Source organism: Hylaeus anthracinus, unplaced genomic scaffold, assembly GCF_026225885.1.
Source record: "Hylaeus anthracinus isolate JK02 unplaced genomic scaffold, UHH_iyHylAnth1.0_haploid 4, whole genome shotgun sequence".
Taxonomy (NCBI): domain Eukaryota; kingdom Metazoa; phylum Arthropoda; class Insecta; order Hymenoptera; family Colletidae; genus Hylaeus; species Hylaeus anthracinus.
Genome location: NW_026535289.1, coordinates 1,020,116 through 1,044,845, shown reverse-complemented (window position 1 = coordinate 1,044,845; position 24,730 = coordinate 1,020,116). Strand labels below are relative to the sequence as shown.

General features: G+C 38.3%; 1 protein-coding gene across 11 annotated transcripts in view; it reads right to left on the bottom strand.

Moving 5' to 3' along the window:
* The window catches only part of LOC128895084 (gamma-aminobutyric acid receptor subunit beta), a 234,612-nt gene extending 213,015 nt beyond the window's left edge, over positions 1-21,597 (bottom strand). For all 11 annotated transcript variants that reach the window (XM_054157331.1, XM_054157333.1, XM_054157334.1 and 8 more), the window contains exon 1: positions 21,322-21,597. In XM_054157331.1, the coding sequence (XP_054013306.1) occupies positions 21,322-21,428 (107 nt within the window). In that variant the 5' untranslated portion in view covers positions 21,429-21,597. The remainder of the gene's footprint in view (positions 1-21,321) is intronic.
* Between the last annotated feature and the right edge of the window lie 3,133 nt (positions 21,598-24,730).

The following is a 24,730-nucleotide window of genomic DNA, read 5'->3' as shown; positions in this document are numbered from 1 at the left end:
TCAGCTATTATTACAAATGAATGGATATTATTTTTATTTTCAAATAACTACGAAAATAAAAAAATAAATTCTGTCAAATAATCATTTCTTATTTTTATTTTAATCAAAATTTGCCCAATTCTACTCCCAGCCCCCTCTCAATCAGAAATCGAGGCTTGTTTACATACACACGTTAACGTATTCATATTGTCTCGTGTCAGGATTTTAGCATTGTAAGCTCGTAAAATCGCGGTGCCGCGGCTAGTGTCACAAATAATGTGCAGTCGTTCCATCTTTCGCAAGTTCGCGAGCGTACAATGACAACCTTTCGAATTACTTTCGAATTATTATCCACCGACGAGGGCGACGGAGAATTTCTACCGCACAACACGTCGAGCCAGAGAAATTAACCGAATTACCATTGCCCGTCCCTTGACAGGCGGTTTCAGTCGCGTGTGCGTCGTCACACGCACGCGAACGCAAACAGATTCGGAAACCGAGGCCTGGCCGAGATTGCTTTCACCCGAATCGAATTTATTTCGACCATTACGTACTTTCCGAGAGATACGAATTGCTGGGGTTCTGGCTCGCGAATGATCGACAGTGAAGCGTTTCTCTAATGAATAGCTGCGCTTAGTCGAGCATAGATCAAGAACGTTGACAGTTCGTTTAGAAATTTGCTAGAGGGTGATTTGAAGTGGTAATTTAGAGATTTGGCTTTTGATAACAAAATTTGCTTGTTAGCGTGGTAAACACTTGTACGACATTATAATGCAAATGATAAAGAGAAGTATATAAGCAAATGCATGTATAAAGTAATGTTAAGTAAGAATTAACTGAATGTAAAGAACGAACAATTGCAAAATAAGTACATTAGGTGTTATAGTTAAGCACGACTTCTGACCTTTATAAATAAAACTCACTCACTCACTCACTCAATACTTTGCACAACTACACCCCAAAATACTCTCTTTCATCTATAAAAGATTTCCTTTGTAATTATTTATTTTTATTATTTCTTTAAAATGCATTAAAATTATTCAAATTATTACAGTATGTCCTCTTTAAAATTATCAGTTACTCCTCAAACACTCTCCTCTATCTATAAAACATGTCCTTTATAATTATTCATTTTTATTATTACTTTAAACTGCATTGAAAATAATCAAATTATTATATTATGTCTTTTATGAAACCATCAGCTACTCCACAAACACTCTGTTTCATCTATAATGCATATCCTTAAAAATTATTTATTATTCTTGTTTACATTAAAATGGATTAAAATTATTCAAATTATTACGGTGTGTCCTCTTTGAAACCATCAGTTTCCTCACAAAACACTCTCTTTCATCTATGTATAAAGCTAAAACGACTCATCCAGGTGATCAGGTTTGAATGTCCCATTCCACGTATAGTGGCCGCGAAAATATCATCCGTAATATAATAATTTCGCGCAAAATAAACCAGAAATTAAAGCGCCGTTTCGTGACAAAAATCGAGACACGGGAAGTCGGTTTCCCGGTAATTCCAACTCCATTTACCACCGAAAAGCGTCCGCGAGATAATTAAACAGAGAGTTTTATTATCCAGCGAATTACGACGCGTATCTAACGCGCGGTCTCGACTTCAGAATGCATTCATTATTCGAACGTTTCCGGGATTGTTTCGTAGCCATAATTACCGTCTGTAAATAAATGAAACCAGGGAGTTAATAACGTTGTATTATAAACGATGCACTCGGCGTTCGAGTCTTTTCAGCAGCGTGCACGAGTGTCGTTTGGTCGCTTCTAATTAATTCTTCAAACAGTTCTTTGCACAATACGAAGGTCGCTGGGATATTTGCGACCGTCTCCCATTGTTTCGCGCTGGTCGTCTTTCGTCGATGCCGTATCGCGACGGACGAATTCTTTTCATCCAAATAATTATCGGTTCGAAAGTCAGCTTTTATTACGTTCTTACGCGTATATCTTATCTGCATCTTTGTTCGCGTTTAGCCTCTATGGGTTCATGCAACTTTTAGGTCACAGGCTAATACGTCGACATTTTAACAAATAATTTTAGTCTGTTTCGCAAGACGACGTATACGTCTTAATTATATAATGTCTCTGATAGCCAATAACAATATTCATGACTAGACTGCGGATCTTTATGCATTTATAGGAAATTTGAATGTGAAAGAACCTTTAAAATGCAACAATAATATGCATGAAAATAAAAAAAGACTGAAAGTAAAGTTCATGTTATAATATTTGCAGAATAAAATAAATTCCTGTTCGGGTTCAACTTCTGTAGGCACGTTCGCGAAGATTTTATGTTGCATAAAGATCCGCAGTGTATTCATGACTTTTGACAGCACCATCAACTTGAAATATCAAAATAAATGCCTTGCAAATTGTCTGGAAAACAAACAAATTCGGTTCATAGACGGTTAAACTAATTGTAAAGAAGAGTATTCCTTTTTTGATTAGTCGTTTATTTGCATAAGTTTCTATGCTATCGTACGACTTGTTTAATTACGTTAACTTCATATGTGAAAATTAGAATACGTTTAAGAATTTTGTATATCAGTTCTTGGTTCTCTGTTAGTGTTCCACAGCCATCTTGTTTGTGCAGTGGATATATGTTTCTAACTTTCATTGTTCAGGATAAAATGGGGTGTCGAAAGAAACTGTACACACGCGTCACGCCAAGAAACCAGACTTTATTAATCGAGGGATAAGAATCGAAATGTCCGAAGACTCGCAACATGGGATTCTCATCCAGATGAGAATTCCCTTATCGGACGACTGTCCTGCTCAGAATTAAATTCGTCTCGCGAAGTAACGACCGACTACACCTAGCAATACCCCTTCCTCGTCCTCATTACCACCCCTTAACGCCCAAGGGGCGCGCCGACTGGGCCCCGATCTTGGGAACAAGACCCAATCAGGGCGCCTTTCGTCCCACGCTCACCCCCGTCGCGGTGTCTTCGCCCACAGCCTCGAAACTAGGGGTAGGTGGTCGCCTGGTGATTCACGGAAAGCCCAACGCGCTCGTGGCTTTTTCCAAATTTATGGCATGGCCGGCCGCCGAGCCTCGGAACCATGCGGAATTCTAAAGACCTCGAAACGGTCACATCTAGCTTGATATTGACGGCAATCATCTACAATCCGAAAGCGACATATTACGCGAGCATGTCATAAACTATTGTAGTATCCGCGTCTCCCATACCCAACAATAAGGAGTCAAATAAGAACACGAAACGTAGGGTACGGGATTGGTCGCGTAAGTAAAGCGGTCGACTGTGGATCCGAGAATCGTGGGTTCGAATCCCCGTGCCTTATTTTTCGTTTAGACTCCTACACTATTGTTGACCCTTCGTTCAGTTCTCCGCGTCGCTCGAGGAACAATATTAACGAGCTAACGGCACACGATTACAAAGCAGCCTAAATTCTGCTGACACTCGAGTTCTACCCGGAACATTCATATTTATATCTATTTTCTTGTAAAAGGATTAATCGGATTTATTTCATACCACTTGTGTTTCATGAGTAACCACCATTCGAAATCCTCTTTTGAGAGACTCTTTATCTACCAATGTCTTACAACCGTCTCGATTGCCCACGACTAATCGACTAACGTCGACTCTCATCGTTGCGGCGTCCAATGAATTCCTTCTACCCGGAGTATTATTACACCCACTCGCGGAAGCATCCCGAAATCTCCCGCGCTTATTACGGCACGTATATCGTAGTGGAAATCGTTAAAACCCGCGCCAACTCTGTACGGTTTCATCAATCATCTCGTAAGCGCGCATTAATAATCGTTCACTATTAAATATGCATTTGTTGTTTGCCAACGGGCAATTTCTCCACCTCATCCCCACGATAGTTCCCTCTCCCTTGGCGTCCATTTTCTCTCCCCGCTCTTTCGTTTGTCAGTTACTAATCGCTGCATTATAAAAACCACTCGCTACTCTTTGCATCATTCTCTTTTTCCAATTCGGGTCGACAGGATCATCGACCCCTCGAATCCGTTCAGCATGTCACGCGAAGTTACGTTATTATTCATAAATTAGGCCGTCATTCACCCGCGGCTGCACGGGGTGTGTCGAAACCAGAGCTAGCCAGAATTTTCGAGCTATATTTGCTGGCAACGGTGTGGTTCGTTTTCATAATTATACGGACAAACCGTTGTTCGTTCAAGATGAAACAGAAATTAATTGTACTATTGAGATTGCAATTTTTACTGAACAAATCACGAAGGGAAAATTGTACGATGCCGGCCCACTTAATACTCTTTCAAATCTGCGCCGATTTGACAACGAAAGCGTGATTAAAAAAACCTGATTTCTTGGGAATCAGTTAATAAAGCATTCGCGCGTCTGAATCCACGAACGGCGTTGACATGAGGTTATTCGTTCACCCTGCAGATGGGTCTGAAGTTGGAAGCAAGTTTTTAAAAAAAAACGACATTTTCGTATTTTATTGCCATTCACGCAGGAAAAAGGCATCAAAACTGTGTCAGCCCGATGTCCTAGACTGTAGGACATGTAATCCACGCAGCGTGATAACGTTCCAATCCTTACACTTGGGGGTGGATCACCCCTACCTCTGCCCTCCCCCTCCCTTCAGTTCGAGGGCAGTTTTCGAAACGGGACCTTTTCGGCATTCATCCTTAACATATCGTGAACAAACATGGTGAATTTCATCCGATGTGTGGAAGTGCTCCTTTACGAAGGGGGTTGAAAATTTGAGAGCTGTTTCACCCCCCAAAGGGTTCCTATGGGGTGCACGGTATGAGTGATAGCTTCTTCTCGATCAGGGGAGTCCAGAGAATGTATTGAGCCAAAAATCGAGGCCGTCGTCAAAAAATTGTGGATTTTAGAGGGGGTAGAAGATTTTTTTTGGGGGGGGGGGGTTCCACGCGACAACGTTCCGCGAGTGCGAAACACAAGGCCGCTTCAAGGTATACCTTAGCTTCCAGAACGTTCGAAATGAAGAAATGCCGAAAGAAATGCTTAACTTGATTTCGTGGTATTTATACATCTCTCCTTCAAGCGACGTCTGTAACCGTCGTATTAAATATTAGGTTGTCCCAAAAGTTTCTTTCGCTTTATTAATAAGTAATACATGCACGATATTTTATGTTTTATGTTACATTACTGAATTGTGCACGATTCATTTTGCTCCATTTCTGTTACAACATGAATGTGTATGAGATTAGATCGTCTATTTATATAAACACGACCACATAAAATAATTGAGTCCAACTCACGAAAAAAACTTTCAGGACAACCTAATATTTAACAGAAACGAGTAATATTTGAATTTGGCAATGATACGTTGTGTGCTTATCCTTTACCACCACGCTTAAATATTTATATCGCATATATAACAATTAACGCATCACTTTCGCAAGACGCAACGCGTACATACTATTATATTTACGAGACTAAACATACTAAATATATTAAACATATTATATTTTACAAGATTTACCCGCGGCGCGGCGTTGCTAGCTGGGTGAAAGTGGCGTGACGACGTCGATTTCAAGGAGGGAATGTGTATTCTTTCTGATAACGAATTTAGCAAACTACCGTCAAAGACTAGGTTTGTGCTCGATTAGAACGAATTCGTGATGGTAAACCATTTCAAACACAATCCTGCCGACGAAATCAAGAAAAATAAAAATTTAAATTGTTGTAATTATAACGTCGTAATAACGTGTCGCACGTAACACCTTCATATCTCCTCTACGCTTCCACCAATAAAAAAAGTTATTAGCACCAAGTTACGTACCCCTCGAAATCAAACAACTTTTGTTCAACACTTCTTTTTCTATCGCTAAAAGTAAGCGAAGTATTCAGGTGGCCTATTTAATGCCTCCACTCTGTATAGGTGCATAGTAAACCAGCATACTATTTTTTTAATATAATTCCACACTTCCATCCCTATCCTGTTAATAGTCGTCAATTAGCTAGCCTTGATTCGAGCACGGGTTTGCATATTCTAAATATTTCAAACCGACAGCTATTGGACACTGACATTCCGATTGCGTTACATGACACGCTCGTGTTATCCACCGTGAATTATCAAATTCGCGAGTATTCCGGGGAATTCCTGGATTGCAATATCGCAATCGAATCGCGTCCATTAGCGTCATTGATAATTAACGGCGGCTCACCGAATCCGAGCTACTTCGTGGTAAGCGTTTACACTATAAATTACTGACGGTCGCGCGAATTCTGATTCGTTTGCCGTCGTTTCATTGTTCGCAAAATCGCGACACGGGATTGATGTGTTTCGATGGTGGTCGATCCTTCGGGGCAAACAACGTTCTGGGTTTTCGAGAACAACGTGTTGTACGTCGCAGTGGCGCAGTCAGAAATGTGACGAGGTGGGGTGCCACTGAATTTAATAGTAATACGTTGCGTTACTTTCGGACATTTTAGACAAATTTGTTAAGAAATATAGAAGAAAAATGAATTAAAATGACTTCTTTGGTCTTTAAGCAAATGCAGCAAATATATTTCAATAAATTTAGTTCAATATTTTGCAACTCGTTCAGGAATATTGGAAAGAATGACAATATTATAACATTAATTATGATTTAAAATAAGGAAAGTGTTAGATTTGAATGTTAGACAAACTTTGATGAAAATGCATAACTCTTAGGAATTTTGTCTTATTTTAGCTTATTATGATATAAAAAATTATACATATATATGTATATATGTATATAATATGAATTTCATTAGAATATGAACCTATTAACTTATTGTTTTATAAATATTTATATAATTTATATTATATTATATTAACCTAAGACATACACATTTCCATTAAAATTTTTAAGAGCACAAGGACTTAGGAAAAAAAATCCATAGAATGATTTATATAAACTTCTTTATGTCTGCTGTAACAATTTTATATATATACATTGATATACATATAGAATTAAATATGATTTCCTCATTTTCTTAAAGCTGTTGCGAGTTTTTTTCAATTGTGAGAGCTATAACTTATGAAACTTTTCCAAGGTATCGATAATTATACAAATTAAAACCATTATAATATGTATACATGGAACAACCATTAATGAGAATTAGTGGAGTAAGATTAAGAATTTACCAATAATTGTTTTTTATTTAGTTCTTGTATAAGAGAGATTGTAGAAGATTCCCTTGAATTTTAAATTATAGCACTGATTTAAGATAAGCAACTGTTCAATTAAAGCAACTCTTATGTTTCAAAAGTTTAGAAACTTCAGCGAGTCTTTTCAGGCGTCGACGAGTGAAGTCGCTGTTTATAAATCCGAAGCTGTTACGCGTAATTGTGTGTACTCTTTACGAGTAATTATTTGTGCTTCTAATTAGGTCGTGGTGGTTTGCAGTAAGCTGCGGCACCACGCATAAACGGAGGCTCAGATGGTTCGTGTGCAAGTGAATTCAAGGCATCAGTCTCCGAAAGCTGCTTTACGTAACAGCCTGACGACCTTTGATGTATCGCGGAAGCTACTTATGCAAAACACGTGCCATTAGAGTTACAACTTGTAATTCGAACTTAATTTTACGCGTACTAAAAGCGTAGCCACGTTAAGAAGCTGCTCGCGTCAGCTTCGAGAAGATCAAGAAATTATATTTAATTAAATATATGTAATTAAAAGTGACTCTCATGGTATAATTATGTATAATTACATATAATTAAAAAATATATTATATATATGAATTTATATGTGAATTTTGAATGTGTGGGATCGGAAGGATTGATAGGTCGAACACTTGAGTAACCGTTGATTCCGTTCCTCACAGTTTTATTATGGAAATTACGGACAGCGATTCGACCCGTACTGAAAACTGAAACGGACTGTCTTGTCGCACCTGGCCATTGTCTCTTAAAAAGGGCATTCGGCAAGAAAGAAAGAAAATTAGATAGAAAAGAAAGATAGAGAAAAAGGAGAAAATTAGGAAAGTTTGTAGTAAGGATAGCGGAAGAAGATGATAAATAAATTACCGAAGTGGTTTACCCAGCGAAACCTTGAAAGGGACACGGTGAATTAGAGACGATGACAACGGTGCTCTTCGCACGGGTCTGGTCGCCAAATGTGCACGAAATACAAAACAGTAGAAAGTTCTACAGGGAAAGGCGTATGTGGTCCTTTGGCCGCCATAAATGAAATAGTATAACATATTAATATATAAATTTATATTAAATATATACATTATTTAAGATTAATTAATTCATTAATTTTGAGTTAGTTTCGCAAGTTTTACAGTAACGTGTTTGATAAAAGGAATATATTAATAAAATGTGTATGTAAAAACATTGTACTTTAATTAAAATTTATTTAAATAACGTTCATTATAATAAATGTAATCAATTTCGCAAAATTCATAATTTCATTTGCTGTTACCATTAAACAAAATTGTAATGGACCATTTATCAGCAATATCCATTATAAAAATTTGTAATTTCAAATACATGATATTACAATGGTTTTTATAAACCACAACTGTATAAAGTGCCTAACAGATTCCTATCCAAATTTTCCTAATATACTCCATGGTTAAAATTCAAATCATTTTGTTACCTCAGCCGCTAACAAATGCCTAAAAGAAAACATTCTATATATATCACTGAAGATAGTATCCCGGCTACTCCCACGCTCATAGTAGAAACTTATGATCCCAACAACAAGTTCTATCAACCCTGCAAACACGAGATAAAAATCAACTGGATCAAGGGTTTCACAGCATACAACAAAGCTTACCAACCCGGTTCCCCTCTGATCACCAAAATCAGTAGGAGGGAAACTATCAGTCCAAGCAGAGAAAAAAAAACTCTGTAGCGTCCCCGATCGAAATAGCTGAAAAACAATTTTCAGCTCGAGGATCATATGCGCAAAATGGCTTAAAAGGTTTTCCAGTAAAACGGCGTTGAAAAGGGAGTATCTTAAAATTACAAAGTTAGAGCTCGCGAGGCTCGACGGACCGACGTAACGCAACTTGATAGGAGCGCGAGGAGGGCGGTAGGGGAGAAGGGTAGGGGTTTCGGGGGTTGGAAGAAGAATCAGTTTCGACGGATCGTCGTCGCATAGCGCGCGTTTTACGCTTCCGCGGAAAGTAGGCCAGGCCGAGCCGAATGACTTAGCACGTTTTCTCTCGTTTCCGTGATAGACGATTCTCCGCTTTCACGGCAAAAACACGACTATTCGCGACCGCATGAGTACCCGTGGCGTTTTCAATTCCTCTTAATCCTACACCAGATGCCTCCATCCGCCTACGAGAACTGGTCTCAAGAAAACACCGGAGGGGGAAGAAAGATGACGTAGCCGGTTAACGAGATGATCATTATCTGTCTTGCGCTGCTCAAAGATCACAGACTTTCGGATACCCTCGAACGCTTTGCTTCCCGTTTTTCAATACTGCTTTGACCGAGAGATGATTAAAAGACTGACAAGGAACATTCGCGAAACGTCTTTCAACAATTTTCATGAAACTCCTGTAGGTTTAAGAGCAAAAACAAGGATTGTGTACTTCCTTGGGACGTAACGACTCGAGTTCGCGCAGTTTCACACTGTAATGGTATCTTGAAAATTGTTGGTAATAGATGGAAGTTTATGCAACCCTGCAGGTTGATTCTGTTTCCTCAGTTATGTTGTTCTCATAATTTCTACTGAAAATGTATACATATTGGGTATACTATTTTCTTTCTTTTGGTTGCTACAATAATATTATTTTATTATTATATAATAGTCATTTCTTTGTTGTATCTTTTATATTTTTATATCGTTATTGTATTATTAATTTATTAATTTTATTTTTAGAGATGTGAAAGCTTGAAGTTATATTTAAATTTAATATTATGTCTTAATAATGTTATTATTATAATTACAGAAAAGGATATACATATATATACAGTATATACATGTTACAAAGAACTTTTCCCAATAAATTATATTTACTACTACCAATTACAATTAACGTATTTGGATATATTCTTCTATTACAAAAGTAAGAATAGTTAATAATTTCGCGATACAAGAAAATACCCACACATACTAATTATTTATTATATTATATAATAGTTGGAATATTTTATTCTATTATAATAAATAATTAACGTATATCCTTCTATAAGGAAATTATTACTTATATTTACTTTTTTTCTTATTAAAATAACTAGAAGTAAAGCTCTACTTACATACAGAGTATCTTGTAGCTGATATACAAGCGAAGAAGTGATGATTCTGTATAAGATAATGAATAAAAAAACATACAATAACATGTTCTCTTAGGAGATTTACTTACAAGAAAACTGTTTTCAAAAATTGATCATGTGTACATATGAGTAAGTATAACTTGACTAACAGGTCTGACCATTGCTCGATTTTTCTACTTGCCTCGACGTTTGCGAGCGTTCACTATGGTATTGTACAATTTTTTCTCTATACTACTATTCTTTATAGTTAATGTTGGACAATGGCATAGACAACGGTACACATTAAGCAGTAGAATACTACATTTTGAAGTTTCGTGTCTATTCAACTCATTTTGCAATAGTAAATGCAAATCATATTTGAAGCAAGTGTTACGAATGTGTTCGTGCAAAATGTTGGGTAACTTTATTCGAATATATGGAAACAAAACATCCTTAAAAAACTACACGAAGAATAGAAAAACTGTTACGTTTAAATATGTGTTTTTTACAATCGGTAGGAGAAATGCAGTGAGCTCCTCGGGGTCACACTCGAGTGGTACGAAACTTGAAATCTTTGCTTCGGCTACTGAACTCGACAGCATATCCCCCTTGGAGCAAAACTTCAGGTCAACAGCCTGTTTAGCTCCTTTCAAAAGAATCATATAGTGAGTGGAGTTTGCTAAAAAGAGATGTTCAAAGATACTGGAAAGTAGGGGCAGCCGTGACGCCTACGTCGGGTCAGGTACACAAGGACCAGTTTTTATTTTAAACGAGTGAAAGCACTGAGAGTTTAATATTTCTTGCTCATTCATCAGACAAGATCTAAAGTATTCCCGTGCATAATATTATAAATGGTAAATGAAAAATTATTTTTGCGAGAAATGAGAAAGTCGTGTAGGTTTCTTCTAAGTAAATTATTGAGTGGTGATTATGGAAAGATATATAATTATTATTGGACTGCGGATATTTATGCAAATGGATGAAGAACAGAAACTTATATTAAAGTATGCTTTTCTCTTCTGAATGTTGTAGTACGAATTTTACTTTTTATATATTATAGAGTCAGTCCTATAAGTACTTTCTATGTTTATTGAAGAAATTTGTCTAAATTAAATGATCGGTTTGATGTTTCCAAATCAATTTTTCGTTATAGATACATACACGTTTAATGTTTATTTATGTATACATCTATGATGAAACATTTATTTGGAAACATCAACCCTATCGTTTAACTTATACAAATTACTTCAATAGACATAGGGAATACTTATGGAGCTAACTGGATACATGAAGAGATTAAGTCCTTTGTATTCTGAAACAATTTTTTCGTATGAAATGTTATAGTATTATAGTATTATAGTATAGTATTCTTCTACTTATTTTCTTGGTTTTTGTACTTTTCATCGTTAATGGACAGTTGCATTTATATTTTAGTGTATATGTACATGAAAAGTTTAAAAAATGTTAAAACATCAAATCTATCATTTAATTTAGACATATTTCATTAATGAACATAAAGGCTACAAATACTTACGAGACTGACTGTATATTTATGCATTTGTTCGCAATCTTTTATATTTTTTTATATTTACGCTTCCCATAAATGGATAAATATCCACAGTCTAATCATTATGCTCTCTTATCGATGTATAAGGGCAACAATACATTAACGAAAATTTCTTTTATATTGAAAAAATGTTAATAAATATCTTTTGCTATATCAATTCTTACAAAAAATTATTGAATACAGTTATGTTTCTCACGCGTTCAAGATAATTTAATAGCTGCTCTAGTAAGAAATTCCCATCAGCCCCCAATTCTTCATCTGTTTGCAATAAACAAACCGTTTAAAAAGACTGGGTACTTAATTTCTAATGCCCAGTCTCAACTATTAATCGGCCACGTACCTAATGGCGAAAATCGGTGGCACACTTATCCACGAAGACGTTTCTGCTCCGCCCGGGTGGAACTGCACACGACACGCTTGCGGGCATGCCCCCAGGAAAGAGGAAAACGTCAATGAAGGTGGTGGGCAAATGTGCGAGTTCGGGTCGAGCTTGGTCCGGGTGATCAAGAAACGGCGGTGAGGGGAGATGGGGAGGTGAAGACGGAGACGGAAAGTCCGAAAAGGGCTGTTCCTCTCGATAAGAAAAAGAGGTCTGCTGTGTGTCGGTGGTCCACGAAGACGGTTGGCGGGGTTGCAAGAGGGTGGTGGCAGCGACAGCGGTGCGAGAGGGTGGCAGCGTAGGAGGATTTGGAGCTCTGCCACGTTGGGAGCACCCTCCTGCTCGAGAGCTCTACTGCGATCACCGATACCACACTACAGAACGTCCGCGGTTGGTACTCGTAGGGGTTTGGAGGAGGCTACAGAGAGGCACGGCCCTCGAGGAGAAAACAGGTGGAACGACCCAAACTCTGGTTGCTGGAAGAGCGTAAATATTGATAATCCCTTCGACTATACCTAACTACCCTCTTCCATCCTCCTCGGATTAGGCGGCGCTACCAGCCAAAATTGTTGCGGCACGATGCGCTTTTGTCTTGTTCTCGGTCCATCGAGGACATTGGGCGCCGAAATCCTTTCAATAAAGTCTTTTTTTCCTTTAACTGGTTTATTCTAATGTTTAATAGTAATATAGTGCAAATAAGTGGAAATATGTATAAATTATCGAGAATAATATATGTATTGTACTGTTTAGAAAATGAGGCATACATTCAAAGTTTGAATTCTTCTTTGTATTTGTGAAAATATGAATTTATATATAAACATCCACAGGCTATTCATGATTCACTCTTTGAACATATGAGCGTTCACTGTAGAAATCGATGAACTCCATAGAGCAAAAAGTTGAGAAATGCGACTAAATAATGTACATTGTTTTTCGAAATTCCCCTTATAATATAAATTCTAAGAAATATTGTAGAATGCAAAAATACAGATGTAGCTTTCATCTGACTCTATAACATTCATAAGAAAGAATAGCCAAAAAATAATCGTCAGTTATGTTACAATTTTTATGTGACTGGTGGAATTAATCAATTTGTGTAGTTAAGGGGTAATATATCTATGACATTAATCACTAATATGACGCGTAGTATAGAGACGTGCAAAATATTTGTAAATATACTTCCTTGATATATAGTATATATAAAAAAAACAAAATGTATGGACGTGAGAAACGAACACTTTGTCTCATTTCAAAGGTTTATGACTAATTTGAAGATTTTATGTATTATATTTATGGCGTATAGTAATTTAAGCAAAATACAAAGAATATGCAGAATATACAGAACATATGTTGAATATATTCTATTATTAATATAATAATGTTTTTTCGTTTTCCATACGTACACACACCTTTTGACATGTATTTATTACATTAGCTTCTTTTACAAGTGTATCAAATCTGCAGCTTATTTATAAAATCTAGACATGTGGAAGATAGCTGCAGCTAAAATTTGAAATCAGTCGGTTCATTTGTTACTTTACAATTTTGAATACAAATTTGAAAAACTGCGTTCTGTGAAAAATCTGGTTGAAGTACAAAGCAGTACGCTTGGAGAAAAACGACTGCAGCAGTAAGGGATTTCAGAATGTAATTGTGAGTAAGGGCTCTATCGATTCACATAGTACTAAGAAATTTTTCAAAATCAAAAAAGGTCGAAATTCCAAACTTCTGAAGTACTCTATCTCTTTAAATGTAACTCTGTACGCGGTTTATCTTTAAGGAGTTCAGTTGGCTTTGCAGGTGGTTCGAGCTTTGAAAATATCGAAATTTCGTATCGATTTCGTATTGAAATTTCATCAGAAATAGTTATTTTCGAAACCAGTAATTTCAGACTGAACATGTGTAAAATTCCACGATTGTTTTAGTAACGAAAATGGAAGCTTTGATAATTTATATCGACTATTTTTATTATTTTCTTCTACTTTTCTTTTTTTGCTGTATCAGTATGACATTGAACATGTCTGGATTAAATTTCAACGAGATTCCGATAGCAGTACTTTTACAATTTTCATTGTAAATCAACTGGATTTTTTAAAAGTGATAATTTAATAAACAACGTGAACGAATTCAAGTTTGCGACGTGTTTCAAATGATCGTAGAAGTCAAACTCAACACAAGAAATCCTAGGGTTAGTTACACCTCCACTAAAATTAGGTTTCCATCTTATTTTTTCCAATTCTTCTATCATAAATCTCACAGAATTCTTAAAAGTGTTTCATATGATCATAGTAGTCAAACTCAACTAAATAAGTTTATTATTAGATGCGTATGACCAGAATTATACGGAAAACTATAATTTACGTACAATAGAAATATAACAGAGCAGAGGACAGTTCTACAGTTCTACAATTATTTTACAATTATCCTAACATTAATTACAATTACACAATCACTGAAACTTCCTTTTTCACGCCAGTCTAATTTCACAAGCTAATGCACTATTTCGGATAAGTATCAAGATTATAACCTGTATTCACTATAACAATCCAATTATTATAATGTGATTATTTTCGTCAAGATTATCGAAATCGATTGGATGAAACCCCGTCGCGGAAAGAAGTTGAATGCCTCTCTCGGTTGGCGATACGTTTTGAAGAAAATCCCTGTTACTGCAACCGGTTAAGCTGTCACGGAGGCTGATACGTGAACGTGTTAAACATTGTCGGAAAATAGCACTCGATATCAGGCGCACGGGTTGGAGAAACGTTAGCGGATTACATATATACCAGGCGACTGGATTGCGCGTTAATGCGAGAAGGGATGAGCCGGTACAACTAATTTCAGCTCCGCCATTGTTCTCACGGTGCCGCTGTCACTCCCTAGACACTGACTGCTTACCGACCAAGCCTCCTTGCAGCTCGCACACCATTGCGTTTATTAACTAAATGTATATTCTATTCGGTTATTAAACGCTGAACACTGCAGCCGCTGCGGATCGGAGATCACGTATTGCGTACACACTAAAGGATTTTCCAACAGAGGTTTCTCGATTCTGATTTTTTAATAACCCCATATACGCTTAATTGTAATCGTGTGTACTTCCATAGAGGTTAGATATTTTTCATGGCATCTGTGTTTCATTAAAGAACAAAATCATACGACTCCTCATGGAAAATTATTTAAATATTTTACTTTTACTATTCAATCTCTGTTATTTTGTTCAGATTTGTTTAAAAAATAAATGTAGAACTTTATAATTACATGTGACGATTCTTTTAAATAATGTCGTTATAGAAAAATATGTCAACTCTGTTATATTTTTGTTATATGTAGATTAGAGATTAGATAAACTATAACTAACTAACTAACTATATATGACAATAATAAGCTTATCAAATATTATTATTATTTGGTGAATGTTTGGTTTATTGAACAAGAAAAGTGTAATTAATACTCGAATGTATTTAATTCTGAATTTAATTCACAGCAAAATAAATATAAAGATATTCCTGTACATCTTTATAAAACCTGTTAAAACTTTAAGCTTCTTAATACATGAGAATATTCAATATATGCATATTAAAACAACATCGATTACAGTTTTTAATCGGAAAAATAAATTATACTTGTTTCTGTCATAGCTCTTCGCAGATGCCATCTGCGTATATTTGTATTTCATCGTTGACGTCAATAACATACAATGCATTACGGTTTATTTGATTATTGATCTATTCCAATGTATTCATAACCGAATAAAATACTATTAAAAATTATAACGATGCAAGAGAAGTTTCTATGGTTTTTAAATTTTATACGAAAATTATTTACAAAAAATTGTGCGAATAGATACGTGATTAATCACATATATTTATGTACATTAAAATTCAATGTGTTATTATAATGATTATTTTTCTGGAGATGCCCTACTTACACATACACATATCCTACCAAACAGTTAATACCAAACAAAGAAAAATTTGTGAAAGTTAATTTCATTTTAATCCCAAATGTCTACTTTACGTAACTTGCGAAATCTAACTTCAAACGCACCCCTTACCCATAAATCGTCGCTGATTAATTGCAATCTATCGCAAACCGCCAAGTCACACCCCTGCGAAACATGATTTCCACGACCCCGATATAGACAAACGTTTCGTACGAAGAGGAACGCGGAGTGCAACAGTAAAGGAACTCGAAGGATCGATGCGACGATGATCGCTCGATAAATGAATTTTTAAACGCGACGTTAAACACGCGGCGTCCATTAGGGCGCGAGACTGCGCCTTGTCGTCGTCTTCGAGTCACAGAGGGGTAGCGTCATTGTGATCATTGAAAGAGCGCGCGCCTGCTGGTGTGCCGTACGTCTGGGCATGCAACGTAGCTGCATGTTTCCGCTCATTTACATGCAATCACGAACGTGCATCCAGACAGCGGGTGATGGGGATGCTCTGTACACCCTCTCTCAGCTACGTATTGTCGGGCGGTGCCGTGTCAAAGATAGATGTCTCGCGTGTACGTGGTCTCTGGGCACGTGGGAATGGGAGGAATCGTACTTGAGCCGGAATGGTCCAAAACGCGGAACGCATAAATGCTCTACGCGACACTGTGGACCAACATCCACTCGTAGCACATTGAAAATGTTCTTTTTTAAATAAATACATTGGTAGACTGGGGATTTTATGCATTTATGATATATACTATAAACATTAACAAGACACTACAAACTTCTAAAATATACGTTTAATGCTAAACAGTATTTATAATTACAGTTAGATTCAAGAATTAGTTATTTTACCCATAACTCATTCCGTATTTATTTTAATTATGTTACGACTCACATATGAATATAAATGTTGAACATGTAACTCACAGTGATCGTTAATAGCTTACAAGCTGGTGCGACAATAAATAAATAAACATATAAAACTAATGTACTAAATACTTGCTAAAGAAAAAGGAAGGTACATGTACTTATACAAAATGAAATAATATTATTATTATATTAGTCATAGAATTTTTTAAAAATGTATTATGTATTTTGTTGGAAGGTTTTCTATACTGTACGTCACAAGTGCATAAAATCCGCAGTCTACACATTACGCCATACCCCTTGAAGGTTGGTACTGTGAAATAAAATGACGAGTTCTACGTAAAATATAATTATAAATGTGTAGCACCGAATTTCTACGCTTAATATCTTGTTCTCATTAGAATTTTGGTACGACTGTTTCAACAATGTTTTCTTTTAACAGAATTACTTATTTACTTTCTCTATTTTCCAGTCAGCACTTATAAGGGTAAACTATCTTTTAGGCTACCTATTCCACTGTAACTTATATCTTCTTTGACTGAAAGTAACCAGATTTAAGTTCAGAGAACCTTAAGACCAACTACGTACAACCTCAAAAGAACCATTTCAGCACTGTCACCAACACCGACAGAATCGTTTGGGAGAAGTGCGTGGTAGCTCAAGAGGACTACTTTTTAGAAGATTGACTTAACGTTGTCGTACCTGAATACGATTATTTTTTACGAACAAAGGTCGGATACTTTTCTCTCAGACCTCGTTTTGTCGTCCATTAAAGCCGTTTATCGACCAATTTCCCGGCCCTGGGTGGCTGGCACGTATGGCTATCCACTGGCAAATATGTAATCGAGATATAGGATTATAGATCATTAATTAAATCCCTGTGCCTAGCTACCCGTAGAGTCAGCTGCGCATCTATTGATTTACAGTGCGGTATTTTAGGCGTACCAGGGGGGCTTCGCGTTGATTAACTTCAACCGCCGTCCGCGCGGGGTCACGAAGACGCTGATGATTCTTCAAGAACCAGCCCCGTGTTTTCGGTTAGGCGTGACGCGCGCGCGTGTGCGCCTCTTCCCCAGTTGCGGCTGACAACTTCAGTTATTCGAAAGACCGCGAGGTTCGAACAGACCACCCGCACACGCGGTAGATGTCTGCGTAATAGTTTCGGTGGGCTATCGATTCAGACCACTGGGATACATATCTGCTCGCGTATTCCACGTCGGCCTGCTTACCAGCGTAGACGACGGACTTTTCTTCCCCGTTACGGATCGCGTTGAGTTCGGACCGGGAAGGCACGTAGCTGTCAGAAGCTGGATTATGCCACTCGCGAATAGAAATTCCGATATAAACGCTATAGGACACTGTAGTGTCCGTCGGTTGTTGATTATATGTGCTAGATCCAGAAATTAATTTTTTGGTTTAATATTCAATCATTTGTAACCTTAAACAGATGTACTTACTTGTCACTTTGGTATATCACAGTGCAACCTACTAAGTCCTCAATTTGATTTCTATTAGAATGAATAAATTCTCAACCTGATGACTATTATAATGCATCTGTGTATTGGACTGATTCATAAATAACTTCAGATTCTCTATTAACAATTATTTTCAACAATGTTATTATATAATATATCTTAGTTATTTAACAGGCAATTAAAACATTTCTACCTGTAGGAGGTTCTTCGAAAGTATGATTATTTGTTACCTGCAGTGGAAGTTATTTACGAATCAACCCAATAAATGTTAGTGGGCATAAAATTTCGATTATTCTTCTTCTTCTACAATTATTATAATTAACAAGTACACTCGATACCTGTTAGAAGAAGAATAATAAGCAAAATTGTATGGCTACCGTGATTCGTTGCAATGAAGATCATATCGAGAACTTGAAAGATTGATACTTTAACATAACAAAATGACGAGTGAATATTTCTATTTCAACTAGAGTTATAAATGATTGAATATACACAGGCACTGTATTAATTCCTACACTTAATATTTAGACTGAAACTGAACGAGAAGTACGAGTTCAAGGATCGATGGTTAGGGCAGGGTTTGAACCTTGAAAGCTAACCATGGGTCAGACGCACCCGGTTGTTTCACGCTCTTCGGTTAAAACTACCGCAACAATTTTTAATATTATTAACGCTTCGTCTACTGAGAGCGTATTCATAGGCTTTTTAATATCGGCGTCTACCTACTACAACCTATTATCTTCTTGACCTACACGTTATCTTTCGATTATTCTTGTTCATAGTAAACAAGAAGGTAGGAAGACCAAACAAAGTACTACGAGTCAGATTCGTGCTTATTGTTTATGGCCCAAATTCCATACTACGAGTCTCACTCGTAATTGTAGGCCAAAGGGCTGACTATATCGTTGGTTGGCTACTTGCAATGCTTAAATTGAGGAAACAAATAAGACTTTTAATATATTAGGTGTAATGCATAAGTTCTCAAGAATGAATGAAACAATGTTAGAATATAAAATCGTAAATAAACTGGTAGATAAAATGTTAATAGGAACAGTTTGGAATTTTATAAGCAAGTGTAAATGGTTAGTGTTGCACTGGAAAGTCTCTTGATCTTTTTCTTCCTTAATTCTATAATTTTTATTTCACAGTCACGATTTACCAGTGACATTTCTTGTGATTTAATCAAAACTGTCCACAGCACCAGTCGTAACGAAACTATAGATAATAGACTATAGAAAACCAGACATTCACAGTCGAACTCTAGCTAGAATCTAGCTATAGAAACATTCTAATAATAAAGAACAGAACTTCTAACGTTACGTTAGCAGAAAAATATCGTCCCAAGATCTGGTTTTTGTGTTGACAATCAAGTTAGGATGATGTCCCGCTATCCGAAAGAGAACAAGTTAGTAGCTATGCTATCTACCACGTACACTAGCCATGTATACCTACATGTATACCTACATGTATAATACATTTACCGAGCCCGGTATGAGGCCTGGAATGTACCTGTATAGTGAAACCACAGGAGGTGTTGATACCTTTGATCAAACGTGTAAATTAGCAAATTCTAGCCAAAAATTAAGAAGATACTAGGACAGATACGAATCCTTTACACCACGTTGAATCCTGCAGGGATCCATTCTTTATTAATTTGCACCGCTAACGGAATAGTGGGCAACGGGAATCTTGTTCAATTTTCAAGAACTTTCCCTCTAATGAAGCCAAGGGATGGATCGACACGAATTCAAGTAGCAACTTTACCTCGTTACAGAACAATCTATGGAACCAATTTATCAGCAATCGAAACCAACATACACTGGGGAGCATAACAATACCACGATTTATATTTCTGAAAAATTGTTTCGGGGAGTAGGAATGAAAAGAGGTCAACTATATGAGCTGAAAGGATATAATAATTTCATGCAATTGATTTTATAATATTACGTGTAGAAATTAATGATATACCTTACAGTGGCGACCTTCTAAGTCCTCAACCTAATCTCCATTACAATGAATCAATAATTAACCAGATGGCTATTACAACGAATCTATATCTACGAAGCTTGTTAGAGATAGGACTTTGTTTAATATTCTTCTTTTAATAAATTACAAGTAAACTTCATGTTTGTAATAATTGTACGTTGTAAATTCCACCATGTTACACAAAATATGTTCCCACATCTCACTTTCTTATACAAATGCTCTTTGTCGCTTTTTTGAGGTGTAGCCTATTCACACATTTTTCTTCCATGTAACATAAGCTCATATTTATTATATATATCTTAATACATGTACCATATTTTGATTTGATTTTTCATGAGACTTGAATAAAAATCTTGAAATAATCATACACTTTTACAAATTTTAAGCTCCCATAAATTTACCCTGTGTAATCACTAATCAAGTTTGCCTGTACTTACGATGTCCTCTCAGAAGAGACATCGTATCAATGCAGTATGTAAAAATGAATGTTAGCCTAGATATAGATAGTAATGTAGAAAAGTCTTTCCTGGGATGTGAACTGATTCTAAATAGACCCGTAACTACAGAATTAAACTATGTATGGTACTATCATAATGCTCCCCAATGTAGATCTACCAAAGCCCTACAGATATGGATCGTGTCGAAACAAGATCGAAATCGAATCGATGCAGGATCCTCCCCAAGCCACCCCGCACCCAACATAGGAGCCTGGTGAGTTTCGGACGTCATCCCATCCTTTCTTGTTTACACGTAGCAAACCATATACCGCAGCATTGTTCGATAAATTCCATTTTACCGGATGCTTATTGATTTTTTCCTACTGGTGTTACAGAGAGCCAGGTCAGTCTTAACGAAACCGTTCGACATGGTTAGCTTTCCAGGGTTAACACGACACACATCGAGGACAAGCGAAAGAAAAGTCAAACGAAAGATGTACTTACGCGGCTTGGGCGAACGGGGCACGATGCGTGGCGGGCAGCAACGCGACCGTGGCCGCGAGGAGGGCGAAGCTCCAGGAGGCGGCGTGGAAGGACTTCATGTTATCCATGGAACGAGACGGCTCGTCCGCGTTCTTGGGTACCACGACGCGTCGCCGTTCACGTTGTCGACGAGGACAACGACAAGGACCTCGACGAGGACGTCAGCGGGTGTCCTGAGGCGTTGTTACCTGGCGCGTTGACCCGGCGTCTCTCTGCGTGCCGTCCGCGTCTCACCCACCCCCCTTCTTCCTCCACCACCACCTCCTCCTCCTCCTCCTCCTCCTCCTCCTCCTCCTCCTCCTCCTCCTCCTCCTCCTCCTGCCTCCCTACCTCCTCCCACCCACCCGCCCCGCCCTCCTACCTCCGTCTTGCTCTCTCAGTCCGCTTTTCGTTCCTCGGTTTTCCGTGCTTTTTACTCTCTTCGCGCTTCGGTCTGTCAGGTGCAACTTCTGTTTCACCCGATTATGCCCTCACTGTCACTCGCGTTCGACCCTTCGAAACACTGTATCGCCGCTCGAAATCGAATCACCTCACACGATCTCTCGCGACCGAGCCTCGGGAAGAGGTATGGGTCCTTCTCGAGCTAATGGAGAGCGACCACTCCGCTTTGTCACCCGCGACTCTATCACAAGATCCTCTACGGATCTCTTTCTCTCTCTCCCCTCCGACTTACGACACTCGACGTAGGCGTATGCGGGCTTTCTCCTTTTTTCTCGTTCGTGTCACGCGTCGTCTTCGTGTCGACGATGCGGGCCACGGGGTGGTTTCTTGACGTCGGCCGCAACAACACGCCCCGAGAGATTAGCGACGGTTTCGCGATGACGGTTGCTGTCGGATGCGAGGGTCCGTCGCGAACTTCCTCGAGGCACAGTTTCGCGAGCGTTCTCCTCGGCGACCCGTGCTTAGGGCGAGACGAGCTCCTCGTTCACCTTTAAGTTCACCTGGGATAAAGGGATCGGGGATGTTTCCGAGGAACAGGGAACGACAGAGGCTCGGCGGAGGAGGGAGACAGCCTGGAGCGATCCTCTTCGTAGGAAATCCAATCCTCGTTTCCGTGTTCGTTCTACAAGGTCGGGGCCGCCTGATCGCCGAAGATGCCCTGCCGCAGGCTCCGCTTCCACGGGATCCTTCCTTCGACGATGGACATTCTTCTCTCTTCTCCGTTCTCTCGCTGTCGCACTCTCTCTTGCTCTTCTCACAGGGACACTCGGTCAGCACCCGCGCTACACCGCTACGCGCTCGGGAGTGGCGGCTCTCGCGTCTAGCCCGGCCGTATCACCGCGCAAGCGCCCTTCCTTCCTCTCTTCCTACCCTTGCTACCCTGCCTATCTGCCTACCTGCTCGCCTGCTTGTCTTCCTCTTTTGCCCCTGATTAGCCCTCCCGAACTCGCCCGCTTCGAAACCGCCAAGGATGTTTTTCTACCTGCTTTGCCCGCTCACCTGACTGGCTATTTCACTGCAAACCCCCCCCCCCCCCCATTCCCGCGATTACGTTTTCTCCTCATTGGAATTTTGTCGCGACTGCTTCAACGTGTGGTATTCAGAGGGGGGCTCGTAATAAACGGTAATGAAGACTCTTTGCGTGAACGCGGAATCAATCGTTTAACCCAGTTTTTCTTTTCTTCAAATCTTTCAAGGTAGGACGGTGTACCTATGTAAACCATTTTTCTTCTCACGTTTGCTATTTACTCTTATTGGGATTTTATTTTGAATGTGTTGTATCGAGGACTCAAAGTATATAACTCTCTTTTGTCTCTGCTGAAACAAATAATTGTATTACGCGCCTCTTTCTCGAGATCAACCTGTAGATGTTCAACGCATGTTACGGCGATAAAACGAAAGTAAAGTAATAAAGAGCCTTTATAAGCATTACTTTACCCAGAACTTTTTTACAAATCATCTTCGGATCCCAAGTTGAACTATACTTAGGCCTCGACGGCCTCAATCTACTCATTGCCTTAAAAAATCTTTTTAACCTAAAATTCTGAGCTAGCTCTGGCCCTACAAGCAACGAGATAGCGGATCTGTAGGACTTCAATGTCCCTTGAGAACCTCTCTTTTCAAATGCTTCTGTCAGAAAAGTTAAAACATCTGGAACAGAATTTGAGTACGAGCTGATTTTTCTCGTTTGGCAAAAAGACCAGCATTTCCTGAAAGCGGAATCATATTGTCTCCATGATGAGTCGCTGAACGATGCCAACAATATTTTCACTAAATCTTTTGGAACCTCCTTCATCTCGAAGCTCATCCGGACAAGACTCTTGGAACCAGGGTAAGGTTCTTCCAAAATTTCAACCTGTTCCTGTTGGAATAAACAACTATACTCGAATTAGGTCTAAACTTGATCGGTTTTGACATTAACAGGGACTGAAAAATAAGGAACCACGATTGAGAAGGCCACTCAGGTACCACAACAATACCGTTTGATCTCTCATTCTTAATTTTTTGCAAGACTCGCAGAATGATCGAGAATGGTGGAAAGGCGTAAAAGAAAAAAGGCTTCCATAAGTCTTTCGACAATCTATTCAAATTCTCGAACTGAACGCCGGCCATTCTGTTTATTTAAGAATTCGCGGTCGTATTATCAACTCGGAGCAAAATCTGTTTATTGTAGAAATGATCTGCAAAAGAGTACAAATCAAAGAATGCTACAGACAACGCCAAAAAATGTATATGTCGAGCTTTCTCTTGCGACGACCAGTGACCGTGCGTTCTCTCGTTTGTATTTCTGCAAAAAGCTCCCCAGCCTGAGAGCGAGGTGTCTGTAAATAATTCAAGATCGAACAACGAATTTCTAATTGAGTTAGGAGACACCGAACCAGTCGCCTTCCACCACTCAAGTTCATCCATAACACCTCGAGTGATAGCTATAAGACCCTCGTAATCATCATTATTTTCACGAAGTGCGAGATATTTAGCCCTCTCGCATGCCTTGGTATAAACCATATCGTACTTTACCGCTGGACAGTACGAAACTAAAGTGCCCACGAGATTAGCGAAATCTGTAATCTTATATTCTTGGTTTACTCTGATCTTTCTGATTTCGCTTCTGAGCCGAAGGTTCTTTTCCGTCGGTAATTCAACTGTCATATTAACGGAATCATAGACGAAACCGAGAAATTGACAAGTTTTCTTCGGTGTCATCTAACTTTTCTTTTTATTAATGACAAAACCTAAAGATTCGAGAAACAAACTAGATTTCGTTACATAAATTGAGCATTGCTCAAATGACTCTCTTATTAAAAGAATGTCATTAATATAAATGACCGAAATTAAACCCGACTGGCGTAAGTAAGCTACTACGGGTTTTAAGATTTTAGTAAACACGCAAGGCGCAGTTGACAAGCCAAAAAGCAAACACGTGAACTCA